Source organism: Drosophila sulfurigaster, chromosome 3 (genome assembly GCF_023558435.1).
Source record: "Drosophila sulfurigaster albostrigata strain 15112-1811.04 chromosome 3, ASM2355843v2, whole genome shotgun sequence".
NCBI lineage: Eukaryota > Metazoa > Arthropoda > Insecta > Diptera > Drosophilidae > Drosophila > Drosophila sulfurigaster.
In genome coordinates this window covers 50,978,910-50,991,935 of record NC_084883.1, presented here as the reverse complement: position 1 = coordinate 50,991,935, position 13,026 = coordinate 50,978,910, and the positions used below count along the sequence as shown (strand labels likewise).

Genomic DNA, 13,026 nt, shown 5'->3' with positions numbered 1-13,026 from the left:
AGAAAAAAACTTAAATGAGTCAAATGAGTTTAGGCTTTGGGTCAAAACCGGGTCCACATCTATCATCTTTTAGTCCGTTGCCATCAATAGAGAAGCAGCTAAAGAGCCGTTGGCCAACAAGTGTTGTGTGTGTTTTTGTGCCTTCCTCTTCAGTGTATTGATTACGAGATAACGAGCGAGCAGGAGAGGGAGAGAGAAGAGCGAAAGCAGTTGGGGGGAGTCATCCACACTTTTAAGCCCAACAGCATTTGGGCTGACCCGCAACCAAAGCCTCGATGTTGCCTGCTCTTGGTTTTGTTTGCACACTGCTTGACTACATATCCTGCTGCTGCTGCATATCCTCTTGGCTGGCACTCTTAAATGCCAGCGGCAAGCCAACTTAAGTCAAATGCTTTTATCTAAATGAAAACATGTCACAGTCTGCGTTTCCCACATTTTTCTATAGCACATTTTTCAGAGCACAATTTTCATATTTTTTTTTTTATAATATACGCCTACAAGTCGCCTAGCTATCGATTGACAGGACTGCTGCTGCTGTTGTTAATCAATAAGCATTTTGTTTGAAAGCCAAAACGGAAGTCAATCATTTATCACAATGTGTGTGTGTGCTTATCTAACATGATTCTCTAATTGCTGTACATGCTTTTGTCTGACTGAGTGCATTAACCAGTTCCCCATCCAAACGAGAGAGAGAAAAAAAAAGGGCTAGGCTAGGCTAGGAGGCCTTCCTTATCTATCATGTCATGTTTGCACGTAATTTATTTAGAATATTATTCGATTTGCGTTGTAAATGACTTTCATTCAGTACACATCAACAGCACACACACACACACACAGAGAGAGAGAAATGTGTGGTCTACTGGTGTTAACATGCTGTCACACAATTATCAGAGACCACAGTGGGTCACCCCTCCCCCCTCCCTGCTATATATATACTCTACTAGGTAACAGGAATGTGTTCACTTCGTTCTTCCTCTCTCCCTCCCATTTCTCTTGTTTCTTCCTCCTCTTGGGGTCTCCCATTGTTTGGTCATGTTGTTGGCTGTTTCGTTACAATGTAATTGATGTTAAGTGAACCTCCCAGCCACCCCCCTCACCCAACAAGCATTTTTTGCCACGCCCACAGAGTCCTAGTTAATTGAATAATAGACGTTTATGTTTTATATATACGTATGTATGTGCACATACAACTTGTCCTGTCTCTCTGACAGTTCTCTGTCTATGTGTGTGTGTGTTTGTGATTTGGTTATGTGTCTAATGAGGCATTTTCACAATTACTGAAATTATCGACTTAGTTAATTGATTTGTTTTTGCCAGCGCACTAGTCTCGCAGAAAATCATATTAATCTGGCATCAAATAATTGAATAAATAACATCTGATAGCTGCAAAATTGTTTTATTTTATCTTAAATATAAATCATGCCAATAAACAAAATTATTTTGATTTTTTAACATCACTATTAAACAGTCAGTATCATAAAACTTATAAAAGTTCAAAATAGCAATTACAAGCTGCATATATAAAGCTATTAACTTTTGGTTAACAAGAAGCAATCAAAGCGTTTTTATTCATAATAATTTAAGTCATAATTTGAGGCCATCAAAATTTTATAAAAACACTATAGCAAAGCTGTTAACTTTAATGATTATTTGATGAGCAACTTTTGGAAATAAGTTGCCACATGTTTAGTTTGCATTTCTTTTTAAGCAGATTTTTATTCAGATTAATTTATTCCATAAGTCATGCCAACACATTTCATAAAATAACTATTCCAAAGCAGTGAAAGTAATGATTATTTTTTGATCAATTTTTAATAAATAAATTCTCAAGTTATTAGTCTCAAATATATTCCGCATTTCTTTAAGTTGTCAGTTTTTTATGCTCAATTATATTCAGTTTCATTTGAGACATAAAATCATATCAACTTACTTATTAATATAACTATAGCTGTTAAAGCAATGAATATTTGTTGAGCAAGTTTTATTGAATAAGTTGTTATCTTTTTAGCATGAAATATATTTTGCACTTTAAATATTGCCAGCTCTTCATGATTTGATTCACTTTGATTTGAGTCATGAAATTATTAAAACACTATATCAAAGTGGTGAAAATAATGAATATTGATTGAATAAGTGGTCAAGGTTATTGTATTAAGATGGAATATGTTGTCAAGCTAATAATCTAAATAACAATTTTATTCAGTTTGATTTAAGCCATAAAATCATGCCAACATCAATTTGGCAAAGCAGTGAAACCGTGATTATTAAATAAGCAAGTTCTATTTCAAAAGTTGACAAGTTATTTGTGATAATATAATTTAAAGATTGCCAGCTCTACATCTTCAATGTTATTCATTTTGACGCCACAAGCCATAAAATCATGTCAACAAATTTATTAAAATACTAAAGAAAAACTATTAAAGCAATGATTATTTGATGAGCAACTTTCATTCGACAAAGTGACATATTTTTAGCCTAAAATATATTTTGTTTTTCTTTAAAGCTTTGTCATCTCTTTATGCTCAATTGCACAAATAATTTGACAAGCCGCATAACTGCTTAATTTAAGCTTGTTTGTGTGAAATATGCTTTGCTTTAAATTGCATTTAATTTAAGACGATAAATTTTGTGGGACATTTTAAAGCGCTTTTCATCACATTTTGCAATCAGTTAAATGATGTTTGTAATTCAAATTGACAACCAAACAGAGAGGAGGGAAAACAAAGTCTCCCCGCTGTCATTTTTAATGACCCCAACAATTGGTGACTTTTTAAGAGAGCGATTCGCTTTCGTTTCTTCCTTTATTTTTTGGTTTTTTATTAAGAAGGGAGAAATGTGCGCTGCAATTGTGTTTTTATTATGGCCCATAAAAGGCTCGGCAGCAAAGTCATGAGTTTCAGGCATCTTTTGCTGCCAATCTTGTGCGTTTTGCGTTAGGGAAGCAAACCATGCTGCCATCAATAATAACATGAGCATTTGCCAAATCGCTTTACCAATTTTTCTTTTCTTTTCGCTTCGGGGAAAAGCACATTTTCCGGGTCGTCAAAGGCGGCTCCGTTACCATGTGTGTTTGCTTGCTATATTCTCGAGTTACGCACACAGCGCGTTGTGTCGTCTAGTCCTTGTTTAGTCCTTTTTTGTGTTCGCTGTTGCCTTTTTGCATTGTGTGTTGTGTGTATTGTTATCGGTCATGTAATCAGCACACACACACACACATAGAAAACTGCTACAGCTAGCTAGAACTTTCACTCGGAAGTCGAATTTGAAACGTGTCCTTGTCAAAGACTTTAATTTGCCAAAAACTTTACTCCAATTTCGATGACTTAATTTCAAACCAATGTTGCACTACATTCTTCCCCTTGAACTCTCTGTTATCTATTAAACTGACTGCCTGCCTGCCCATCTTCAGCTATCTTCGACTGTCTCTTATGCAAATGCGTTTTCAATTTCTCATTTTGGGGCGGCCAAAGCCAGCCGCAGAAAGTTTCTCAATCGAATTTCCGCATAAATAAAGGTTCCATCTCGGCAAAAGATTGGCATGAATATTTTTAGACAAAAACTTTGATGGAAAATAATTAAAAGCAGCGCCGCGCGTTTATTGCGCAGCTGAGAAAACTGAAGGAAAGTCGCACAGTTATATTTCAAGCTGGGAATATTGATGGGACAAAGTCTTGAGTTGAGTTTTGTGCTGCTTCCAGCTGCAATTGCTATAAAATTCTTTATTGTTTGACGTACTAAAACTCTTTCAGACTCGACTTTAAATTCGTTTTATTTATGTAGAGAATTCCAACTTCGTTTCACTCTCTCTCTCTCTCTTAACTCTTATCTTTGTTATTACATCCTTCTTATTATTATTCCATTTACTGTGTGCCACGTTGATTAACTATGCAAATGCGCAACTGTTGGCAACACAAAACTGTGTGTAAGCCACGTTAATTATTTTATGTAGAGCAAAAACGGATATGAAACGCAACTCAACTCAGCTCAACTCAAGGCAACACGCAGAGGCGGCGAGATTTTGTAGAAAGGCCAGCTTAACAAGGCAGCCGCTGATTGCATTTTGCAGCATGAAAATTGCAAAACGCTTTAAAATATGTAAGCCATGGCAACGTCGTCAGCCAGCCAGCCAAGTAATACGCCCAGAGAATATCCTTTCATTATTTTAATGAAAGACTTCGTGTTGTGCTTTGTGTGTGTGTGTGTGTGTATGCTCGACGATCCTTGCACAATGCAGATAAATTTAATTTGAAGCTACAAACCGAGTGGGTGTTAATCCAAAAAGGCGAAATACGAGTCACTGCAATTGTCCGAAATTAATTTAATTGAAGAGCGGAAAACGTGTTGAAAGCTCTCTCACAAGTTATTCCATCAAAAGGGAAAATGCAAATTTTTGTAGCTGTGGTTAAACTCAGCGAATCGATAACGCAATCAAATTTTGACTGCCGTTTAAGCGAAATTGCTCGCTGTACGCTGATTGTCTGCGTTTCTGTGCACTGCTCGTAAATGCACTTCAGAATTCATCAAAATCAAAACGTTAGCCAAAGCGAAAGTGCGCATACGCCATGTGTGCACTTCCACACAGTCTAATGACAGCTTATTAGTGTGTATGAGTATGTGTGTTGTGACTGCAGCCATTTGCAGTGAGTGTTAAATGGCAGTAAACGAGAATGATAATGATGACGTTGACGTTGATGTTGACGATGATGATGATGCCAGCTTGTGCTTGAGAGCCAACGTTGCGTATACGTAATATTGCGTATAATGCAGTTGGCAGCCTTTTAGCAATTATTGAAATAGTTTCACCCTTGTCACAAGCGCTTTCTTTTGACTTTTGCCCTTGCCTTGCCTTCGACTTGCGTTGCCTTGCATATCATTTGACTAAAAGCGTTAGACATTTGTCTTGTCGGAGGCAACATTTGGCTCTGATTTATTTGCCTTTTTCAACGCCACCCAACAAATTGTGTCACGTCAAAAGCCAAAGTCAAAGCATTTTTTGGGGGGCGTGTGCCGAGGAGCAACTTTTAATAGTGCTTTCGCTTTCTTTTAGAGAGAGAGAGAGAGAGGGATGAGAGATGAGAGAAAAATACTCGTACCATTTTCAGTAGAATTTCTTTCTCTTTGCCTTCTCTCTGTCGCTTCTCGCTGACAAACTGTTGTTGAAAAGTTTTAATACTTGGTACGCTGAAAACTTTTCGACTAATTGCATTACAAGCGGAAACGTGCAATATATGTATAAACACACTCACACACACACAAGCAGACACACACACACTCACGTACATGAGCTCGTGTCAGTGGCGCTTAATTAACAGCTGACGCGCTGCTTCTTAAGGCAGCTTCTCCGGCTGGCTGGTTGGTTGGTTGGTTGGTTGCCTGGCAGGCAACTTGGGCCACTCTGCTTCATATTATTGTCGCTGTGGATGTGCTCTGATAACACAAAACACACACACATACGCTCACACTCGCACACACAACGTTCTATAGTATTTATATATGTAAAGGTGAAGCAAGTCAGCGAGGCGACCATAATGAACTAAGCTGCTGCTGCTGATGGAAGTTGATTTCATTTGTTGCTCCCATGAGGGAGACTCAATGCGAGCTTGCCACTTGCCACTTTGCCAGGTGTTATATGTATGTGGCAGCAGCTGACACGTGCGCCCAGATGCTTAATACATATTTATGACACGATTCTCTCTATATATAAATAACTTTTATTAAAGTGCACTCTGGTGCCAAAATAAAATATAACATATATTACAAATATTTCATAACTTTAAGCCAGTAGAAATTCCATTTTTCACTCATCTGTTGGTTAAATCATTGATTTCATATCTAAAGAATAGATTTAACAAGAAAGAAAGTACAAAGTTATAATACCCTTCTAAAAATAAAAATATACTTTAATAAATTAAAGATTATAAATCTCACATATGCCTACAAAATATTTGTAGCTTAAGTGACTTTTGCCTCAAAGCAGAACTTTTTTTTTCTCATCTAATTCAACTTTTCGCTTAAATCATAGACTCAAAATGTTGCAACATCTTTTAGATAGTATACTTTTTCAATTTCAATGAATAGCAAAGCATTATTTTGTGTTTCTTTTTTCTATCAATGATGCGACCACAACTTTTAGATAAAAAAGTAATGCTTTTCGCGATATAAAAAATCACATTAATAATTCAAGAATCAGAAAATGTAAATATGAATTTTTTGCATATAATTATTTTACAGATTCAATCAAATTGAAATTCACTTTTCACTAATTTGTATCAAAAAGTTAAACAACTTACTTTTTTCGATATAATAATTCGAAATTTAATCTGCCTCAAATGTACAAATTTTACTCATGCTTACTTCTCCTTTCACATATTTATTGATGATCTAAAATGTGACTTAAAGATTTTAGAAAATAAAACACAATACCTATTTTACATAAATACTCCGCAATAATTATAACAAAATTTATGTATTACTTTTTTGAATACAAATATTTTATAGCTTGAATCAACTAGAATTTCTACGGCTTTTAGAAACCAAAATAATATTCTTTTTTTTTTTCGATTTAAAAATTCACAATTTAATCTGCACAAAACGTAAAAATTACATATCACTTACATACTTCATTTATCACTCATCTATCGATTAAATTTGTGTTGTGTATATGACTTTTAGATAACAGTCCATTTTTCCAATTTTCCATTTAAAAAATGCACACTAATAATTTAAGCTGACTATTTTGATTGATTTGTGCAAATCGATTAATTTGTTTGCTACACCAATTATTGAACCCTTTGCAACGAACAGCGAGTGTGTTTATAGCTCTTTTTCGAAATTGTGTGCTATTTATAAACACACTATAATGTGCTTCTTATCGATTATAATCAATTGAGTGGCTTACAAAATGTTTTCACATTCTTTCATTACTCGCGCGACTTGCGGTTTCACTTGGCAATTAAAGCAAGCGGCAACACGCCCCAAAATGGGGGCAACAACCACAGCGCAGCACAGCACAGCACACAATCATGCCAACCATCCATCCACCAACATCATCGCAGCATCGGTGGCAGCATGTAAATTAATAAAGTAATAAATTATTAATACACATAACGTTGCTTGGTTTGGTTTCCCTTTTCCCCCCATGTTTTTGGTGGCAACCCACAGGGGAGCCAATCGAATGGGAGCAACGTCTAGAGGCAGCTTCCCTTCTTGTTGTTGCCTTTGCATATTTAATGAGTGACACAATAGGCGTGGTTGTTGTAGCTTGAATAGCTTTCTAATTAGTATGTTGCTGGCAAATGATCCTTGAGCTAGGGTTTGGAGGTCGAACAAGTTTTCTTTTATTTCGATTAAGTATGTGTTCAAGTGTGTGTCAGTGTGTGTTGGCAGCCCATTCAAGCGAGTCCTTGCTGAGGGTCAGACCTCTCGCTTGCTCTCACACACAAACATACGCCTTAATGCAGCTGACGAAAACCGCACAAATTGAATCAATAAAATCGCCTTCTTTTTGCCCTGACCTCGACACTCGGCAAATGTCGTTGTCGTTGCTGCTGTTGATTTGCTGTCTCTGCCCCTTTTTTTTTGTCGTTCTTTTTGCTTTTGTTTTTTGTTGCCTTCCATTTTTACTCGCTCGCTCCATTGAATGCACTTGTGTGCCAAAGCAAACGTTGCTCATCATCTCTCTTCTGCTGCTGCTGCTGCTGTGTTGTTTTTTGTCTATTCTCATCATTTTCTATACTTATCTCTCTGTCTCTCTTTACAGCTGGGCAATCAGGAGGCCACCTGGGTGGTTGCCGACTACATCGCCAGCTCGGGCAGCAATGAGCTGAGCGTTAGCAAGGGCCAGCAGGTTGAGATTATTGAGCCGCCCACAGCCAGTGAGCCGGACTTCTGTTTGGTGCGCCTAAATCCGCAGCATGACGATTCAGCCGTTCAAGAGGGCCTTGTGCCAGTGTCAGTGCTCAAACCGCCGCCAGGCTCGCACAAGCAAGGTTCAACCGGCGGCAGCAGCGGCCAAACTGGCGCCTCAGGAGCCTCGCAAAAGCCAAACGATAATATGCAGGATCAAGGTATGCTAATCCCTTAACTAATCAAATATACAAAATAGCTAAAGCAGTAGATTTTTATTACATATACCTATTTTTTTTTATATTTCCCAAGTTTTTATATATATTTGAATATTTTCTATTCACAAAGTTTTTTTGTATATAGAAAACAGCCAAAGCTGTACATTTTTAGTACATATGTTGGACATGTAGTATATTTTTTTTTAGTATTTTCCTAGTATGTAATTTATTAATATTTTCTCATTACACATATTTATTTATTTTTTTTTATTTGTTTATTATATTTTTACTATATTTTTTGTTTGGTATATACTTTTTTATACTCAGTATATTTTGAATTAAATATTTCCTATATTTGTCAATGTTTTCCAAGAAACTGTATATTTTTTCTTGAAATATTTTCTATATACACTAATTTGGTATATACGTTTTTGTAATATTTTCTCAGTATATATTTTTTTAAGCATAGACTTGTAAGATATCTAAAATCAAATATAGGGATTATAGATATCTTACAAGTCTATGAACTTTTTAATAGTAATAATTTCTTAGTATATTTATTTTCTAGTATATACTTCTTTTAATAGTTTTCTCAGTATTTATTTTTGAATATTTCTTATATTTTTTATATAGTCCAAGTAATTATGTATATTTTTTTCTGAAAATATTTTCAGCACACACAATTTTTCGTATATAAGCGTTGTTTTTAATTTTTTGTCAGTATATTTTTGTTAATACTTTTTATAGACCTGTTCTATGTGTATACTTTTTTATAAGCATTTTAATGTATACATTTTTGTATATCCTTTTTATTTTTGTTCTTTTCCAGGCAATCGCAGCAAGGCGGATGCATTGTCTTCGTCAACCAAACGACGTGGCTTTAGTGGGTAAGTTTCAGTGTCTGCTAAGCAAAAGTCACTTTGCGCATTTTGAATATGCAAACTAATGTCTACACACTAAGTATGTCAAAGGTCAAAGGTGCACATAGAAAGAGAAAGCCGAACGCACAAGGCTTGGCCGTAACATTTTAGCCACGTCAAGACAAAAGTCCTGAACTTTACTGCACTTTAAGTGACCGTCTGCTTAATAAATAATAAATAATAAACTTAACTGACTTAGACTTAACTGGGCCATCAGCAGCTTAAGTGCTCGACTCCCTCACGTGTCTCTCTTTTTCTCTCTCTCTCCTCAAAATGTGTTTGAAGCAAATGAAGCCTTCGACATTTTGCTAAAGCGACTCTTTATCGAAAACCATTAAATCATAAACGATGAACCAAAAGCGATTAAGCTGCCAGAAGTGTCTAATCATTCCACTTACTTCAACGCATTTCCAATTAAATAATTGTTGCTGGTGAATTCCCCAGAAATCGTATTCAAAGAAATGACTTTAAATATATTCATATTCATATTCATATTCATATCTTTGCGCTTGAAAAAATTCCCGTCGACGAATTATCTTAGACTTTCACTTGTGCAGCAAAAATGATTTATGTCATAATCCATCTGCAATGCTGTGAAACTGTAATCGTAATCGCTGCCTAACACTCTTGGCCAGGTATTTTTTTTTATTAAGTGGCGAGTCCAACATAAAATGCTATCAGCTGTGCAGTGCTTCAAAAACCAATTGCAAAAAGCATGCCCACAAAAATTTATCAGCCATTGTTTTTGCTCTCCTCCTACTTCTATCTGACTGCCTCTCTTTCTCACACTCTTTCCGTTCCTTTTACTGTGAGCTGTCCAAACTGATAAGTAATTGCCGCATTTACGTAATTCGCGCGTATTGAAAAAAAGTACAAAAACAAAAACAGAAAAAAATGATTCTCTGTAATAAGTACTTTTTGTTATAAGACTCTCGACTCGTGATTTATCAAACATTTGGCTATAGCTGCAAGCATTATTATTGTTGTCTTCATTGCTTTTGTTTTTATGCGTCACTTTATTTCTGCACATCACAGAAAATGGAAAATAACATCCCATGATATTTAAAATCTTCTTTGAAGGGTTCTCAAAAAAGCGATGAGTGTTGCGCAGCAACAAAATAAAATGTTTTAATTAAACAATGCTGTTAAGCTTTAAAAGTATTTGAGTGCTTTTGAGAGGATTAATTAATGAGCACAAATACTATAATTTCACAGACAGCTTATAGATATGACAGGTATAAATTAATGGTTTGTTTAAAGGTTTAATTTGGTGATTTACCAAAGTTAAATAAAACAAAAAAACTTCCTAATTGTTAGACAAATTTATTGATGTTTAATGAATGCAATTCTTTTAAATGAATTTATAAATATTGACAGAAAAAAGAGTAGCAGTAAACATAAAAAAATCCCTTCACTAATTGAGTCCATTGAGATATGTGATATTTATTTTTAAAAATATTTTCACTGTAATCATCTCTTCAATATTGAATTACATTGAGATATGTGAAATTTATTTTAAATACGCATTTTGATTGCATTCATAAATATTTGATTTCAATGATAGTTTAAACTGCTTTTATTTCATTTCAATATAATTTAATTACAGTGTGAATTGTGTTTTACTTTTTATTAATACATTTCCACCTGTATTCAAAGATTTTTTTTTTATAAATTTGCCAGACAAATTTACTGAAATTCAATTTCACAATTCTGTTAAAGAAACAATTGCAAATTTAAAAAAATAATAATGATTTTAATGCAATTATAGCTATTCAATATTTAAGTTGAGTTATGCGAAATATATTTTTAATATCACTTTTACATATTATTTTTGCATTAATAAATATTTGATTTTAATGCCAGCTTAAGCTGCCTTTATTTATTTCATTTGAATATAATTTAATTATAGTCTGTATTATTTTTTTCACTCGTCAATAGTTGGCAGCAATTTAATTGAAGTTCATTAGCATTTCGTTGATAATTTAAGGGAGTAGCACTAACATTTTGCCTTGGGTCTATAATCGCGTGTCGGACAACTCGGGGCGCGAGCCATAAAGATATAAACCTATTACACCGAAACACTGAACACTGAATACAACAACAATAACAACATGAAAAAAGACGACAACTCAAAGCAACAACTGGAAATGCTCATAAAAAAAATGCAAAAACAAAAACGTAGTAAGAATTATTCTTTGCGCTCTGCTTTTGTTGTTCTTGTTGGGGGTTTTGTGTTATTTCAGAGGCGCTCAATTCGCTCAACTGTTGCTCACAGTTGCTGGCATTTTATTTACACTTAGTTACTCTTTGTGTTTTGTTTGTACTCTTTGGAACAACAAATACAAACAAAAACTGTCGAAGAAGGCGACAAGAACAGAGAGAGGGAAAGGGTAAGGGGAAGAGGTGTGGCCGCTGCCTTTTTGAGTTTGAGCTGTTTTCTCCTGCTGTTGTTGTTGTTGTGGGTTCTCCGTTTCTCCAGAAAGCGAAAGCCTGTTGAGCGCCGCGTAGAACAGTTCAGTCAGTGGCAAAAACATTCGCTCATTTGCAGTCGGAGTCGTAGCCGTTGCTTTAGTTGATTGTCAAACGCCGGAACGCGACGTTACGTATACGCAGCGTGGGTTCGTTAAAGCGAACGTCTTAGCGAAACAAAAAAAAAACTTAACTGCTAAAGCAGTTTTTGTGTGTGGATTGTGCGTGCGTGTGTTGTTTTCTTATCAGTCATGTGTGACAATAACAATAGCGTGCTAGATAACAACCACCAAACCCAAAACGGTGTGCATTTCGGTTGCAACAACAACAATAACAACAACAATGACGAATTCGTCGACAACGATAATCATGGCAGTAGTGATAACAACAACACAATTATGAATGTGAATCAAATGAAACGCCACTCGGCGACAACACATCGCGTTAAAAAACAATCGCAACAGCCGCAGCTGATCAAGTCCATATCACTCAACATAAGTGGCATCGACAACGTTCTTTCCAATGGCCATGGCGGACGTCATGGTGGCAAAACCCAATCGATGTATGTTGAGCATCAACATCACCATCATCATCGTCAAACAGAAGGTTTCGCCTGCTTCTGTTGCCAACCCGAAGAGCCACCAAATACGCCAAGCGATGAACGCGTCAAAACTTGGTAAATCTTTACACACACAGAGAGAGAGAGATTCTCTAATGATGTACATACATTATTTTCCCCCTCCCCACCACAATTGTGCACAATGCTCAGTCTTTGTTTGTGCTGCCGAAAGTGTAATCCAAAGTGTGCGACGAGTCGCACGTTCAATTAGATGATGTGCATTGTCCAGCTAAAATCGATTTATGCCACTCCTAAATTGCTGATAGCAGCTTCAATATTTTCGGACTGACTAAGTGTCGAAGCTACAGCTTGACCTTTGGCTTATCATTAATATACAGCTTGCTGACTAAATATATATTGCAGTCTATGATTAGACTTGTTGTTAGGCACGTTTTCCTTAAAATAAATGTACAACTGGTTGTTGGTATCAATGAGGGAAAATGAAAAACCAAAACAAGTCATAAACTTACACTTGAGTGTGCTCGATTGTGAAATAAACGTTACCTGTTATCTATAAAAGCAAAACACTGATGTATTATCGTTTAAATACTACTAAATAAATACTATACTATTAGTATATTTATAGTATTTTTCGGTATCAGTATAGTAGTGTTAATATACATACAAAATACTAAAACATACTGATAAAATCCAAAATGTAATACCGAAAAATACTAAAAAATACCACAACTGAAGCATAGTATAATCTCGTTCAAATATACTGCGTTGATATACTGCAAAAATACTAAAAATATACTGAAACTGAAGCATGGTATATTCTCGTTCAAATATACTACTTTGATATACCGAAAAATACTGCAATATACCGAATAATGACAAATTATTACATCTAAAATACTAAAATATTTCAAAACTTGCCAAATTTATATACCCACAAAATACTGAAATATTCCGAAACATACCAAATTAATATAACAACAAATACTCAGATATA

At 35.3% G+C, this 13,026-nt stretch overlaps 1 protein-coding gene across 3 annotated transcripts in view; it reads left to right on the top strand.

The window, feature by feature from the left end:
• LOC133842611 (kalirin) overlaps nt 1-13,026 on the top strand; it is a 45,528-nt gene that overhangs the window by 17,473 nt on the left and 15,029 nt on the right. For 2 of the 3 annotated variants that reach the window (XM_062275782.1, XM_062275786.1), the window contains 2 exons: nt 7,760-8,066; nt 8,893-8,950. In XM_062275782.1, coding sequence (XP_062131766.1) covers nt 7,760-8,066; nt 8,893-8,950 — 365 coding nt within the window. Of the gene's footprint in view, nt 1-7,759; nt 8,067-8,892; nt 8,951-11,574; nt 12,129-13,026 lie in introns of those variants that run through there. The other variant, XM_062275784.1, reaches the window with a different exon arrangement.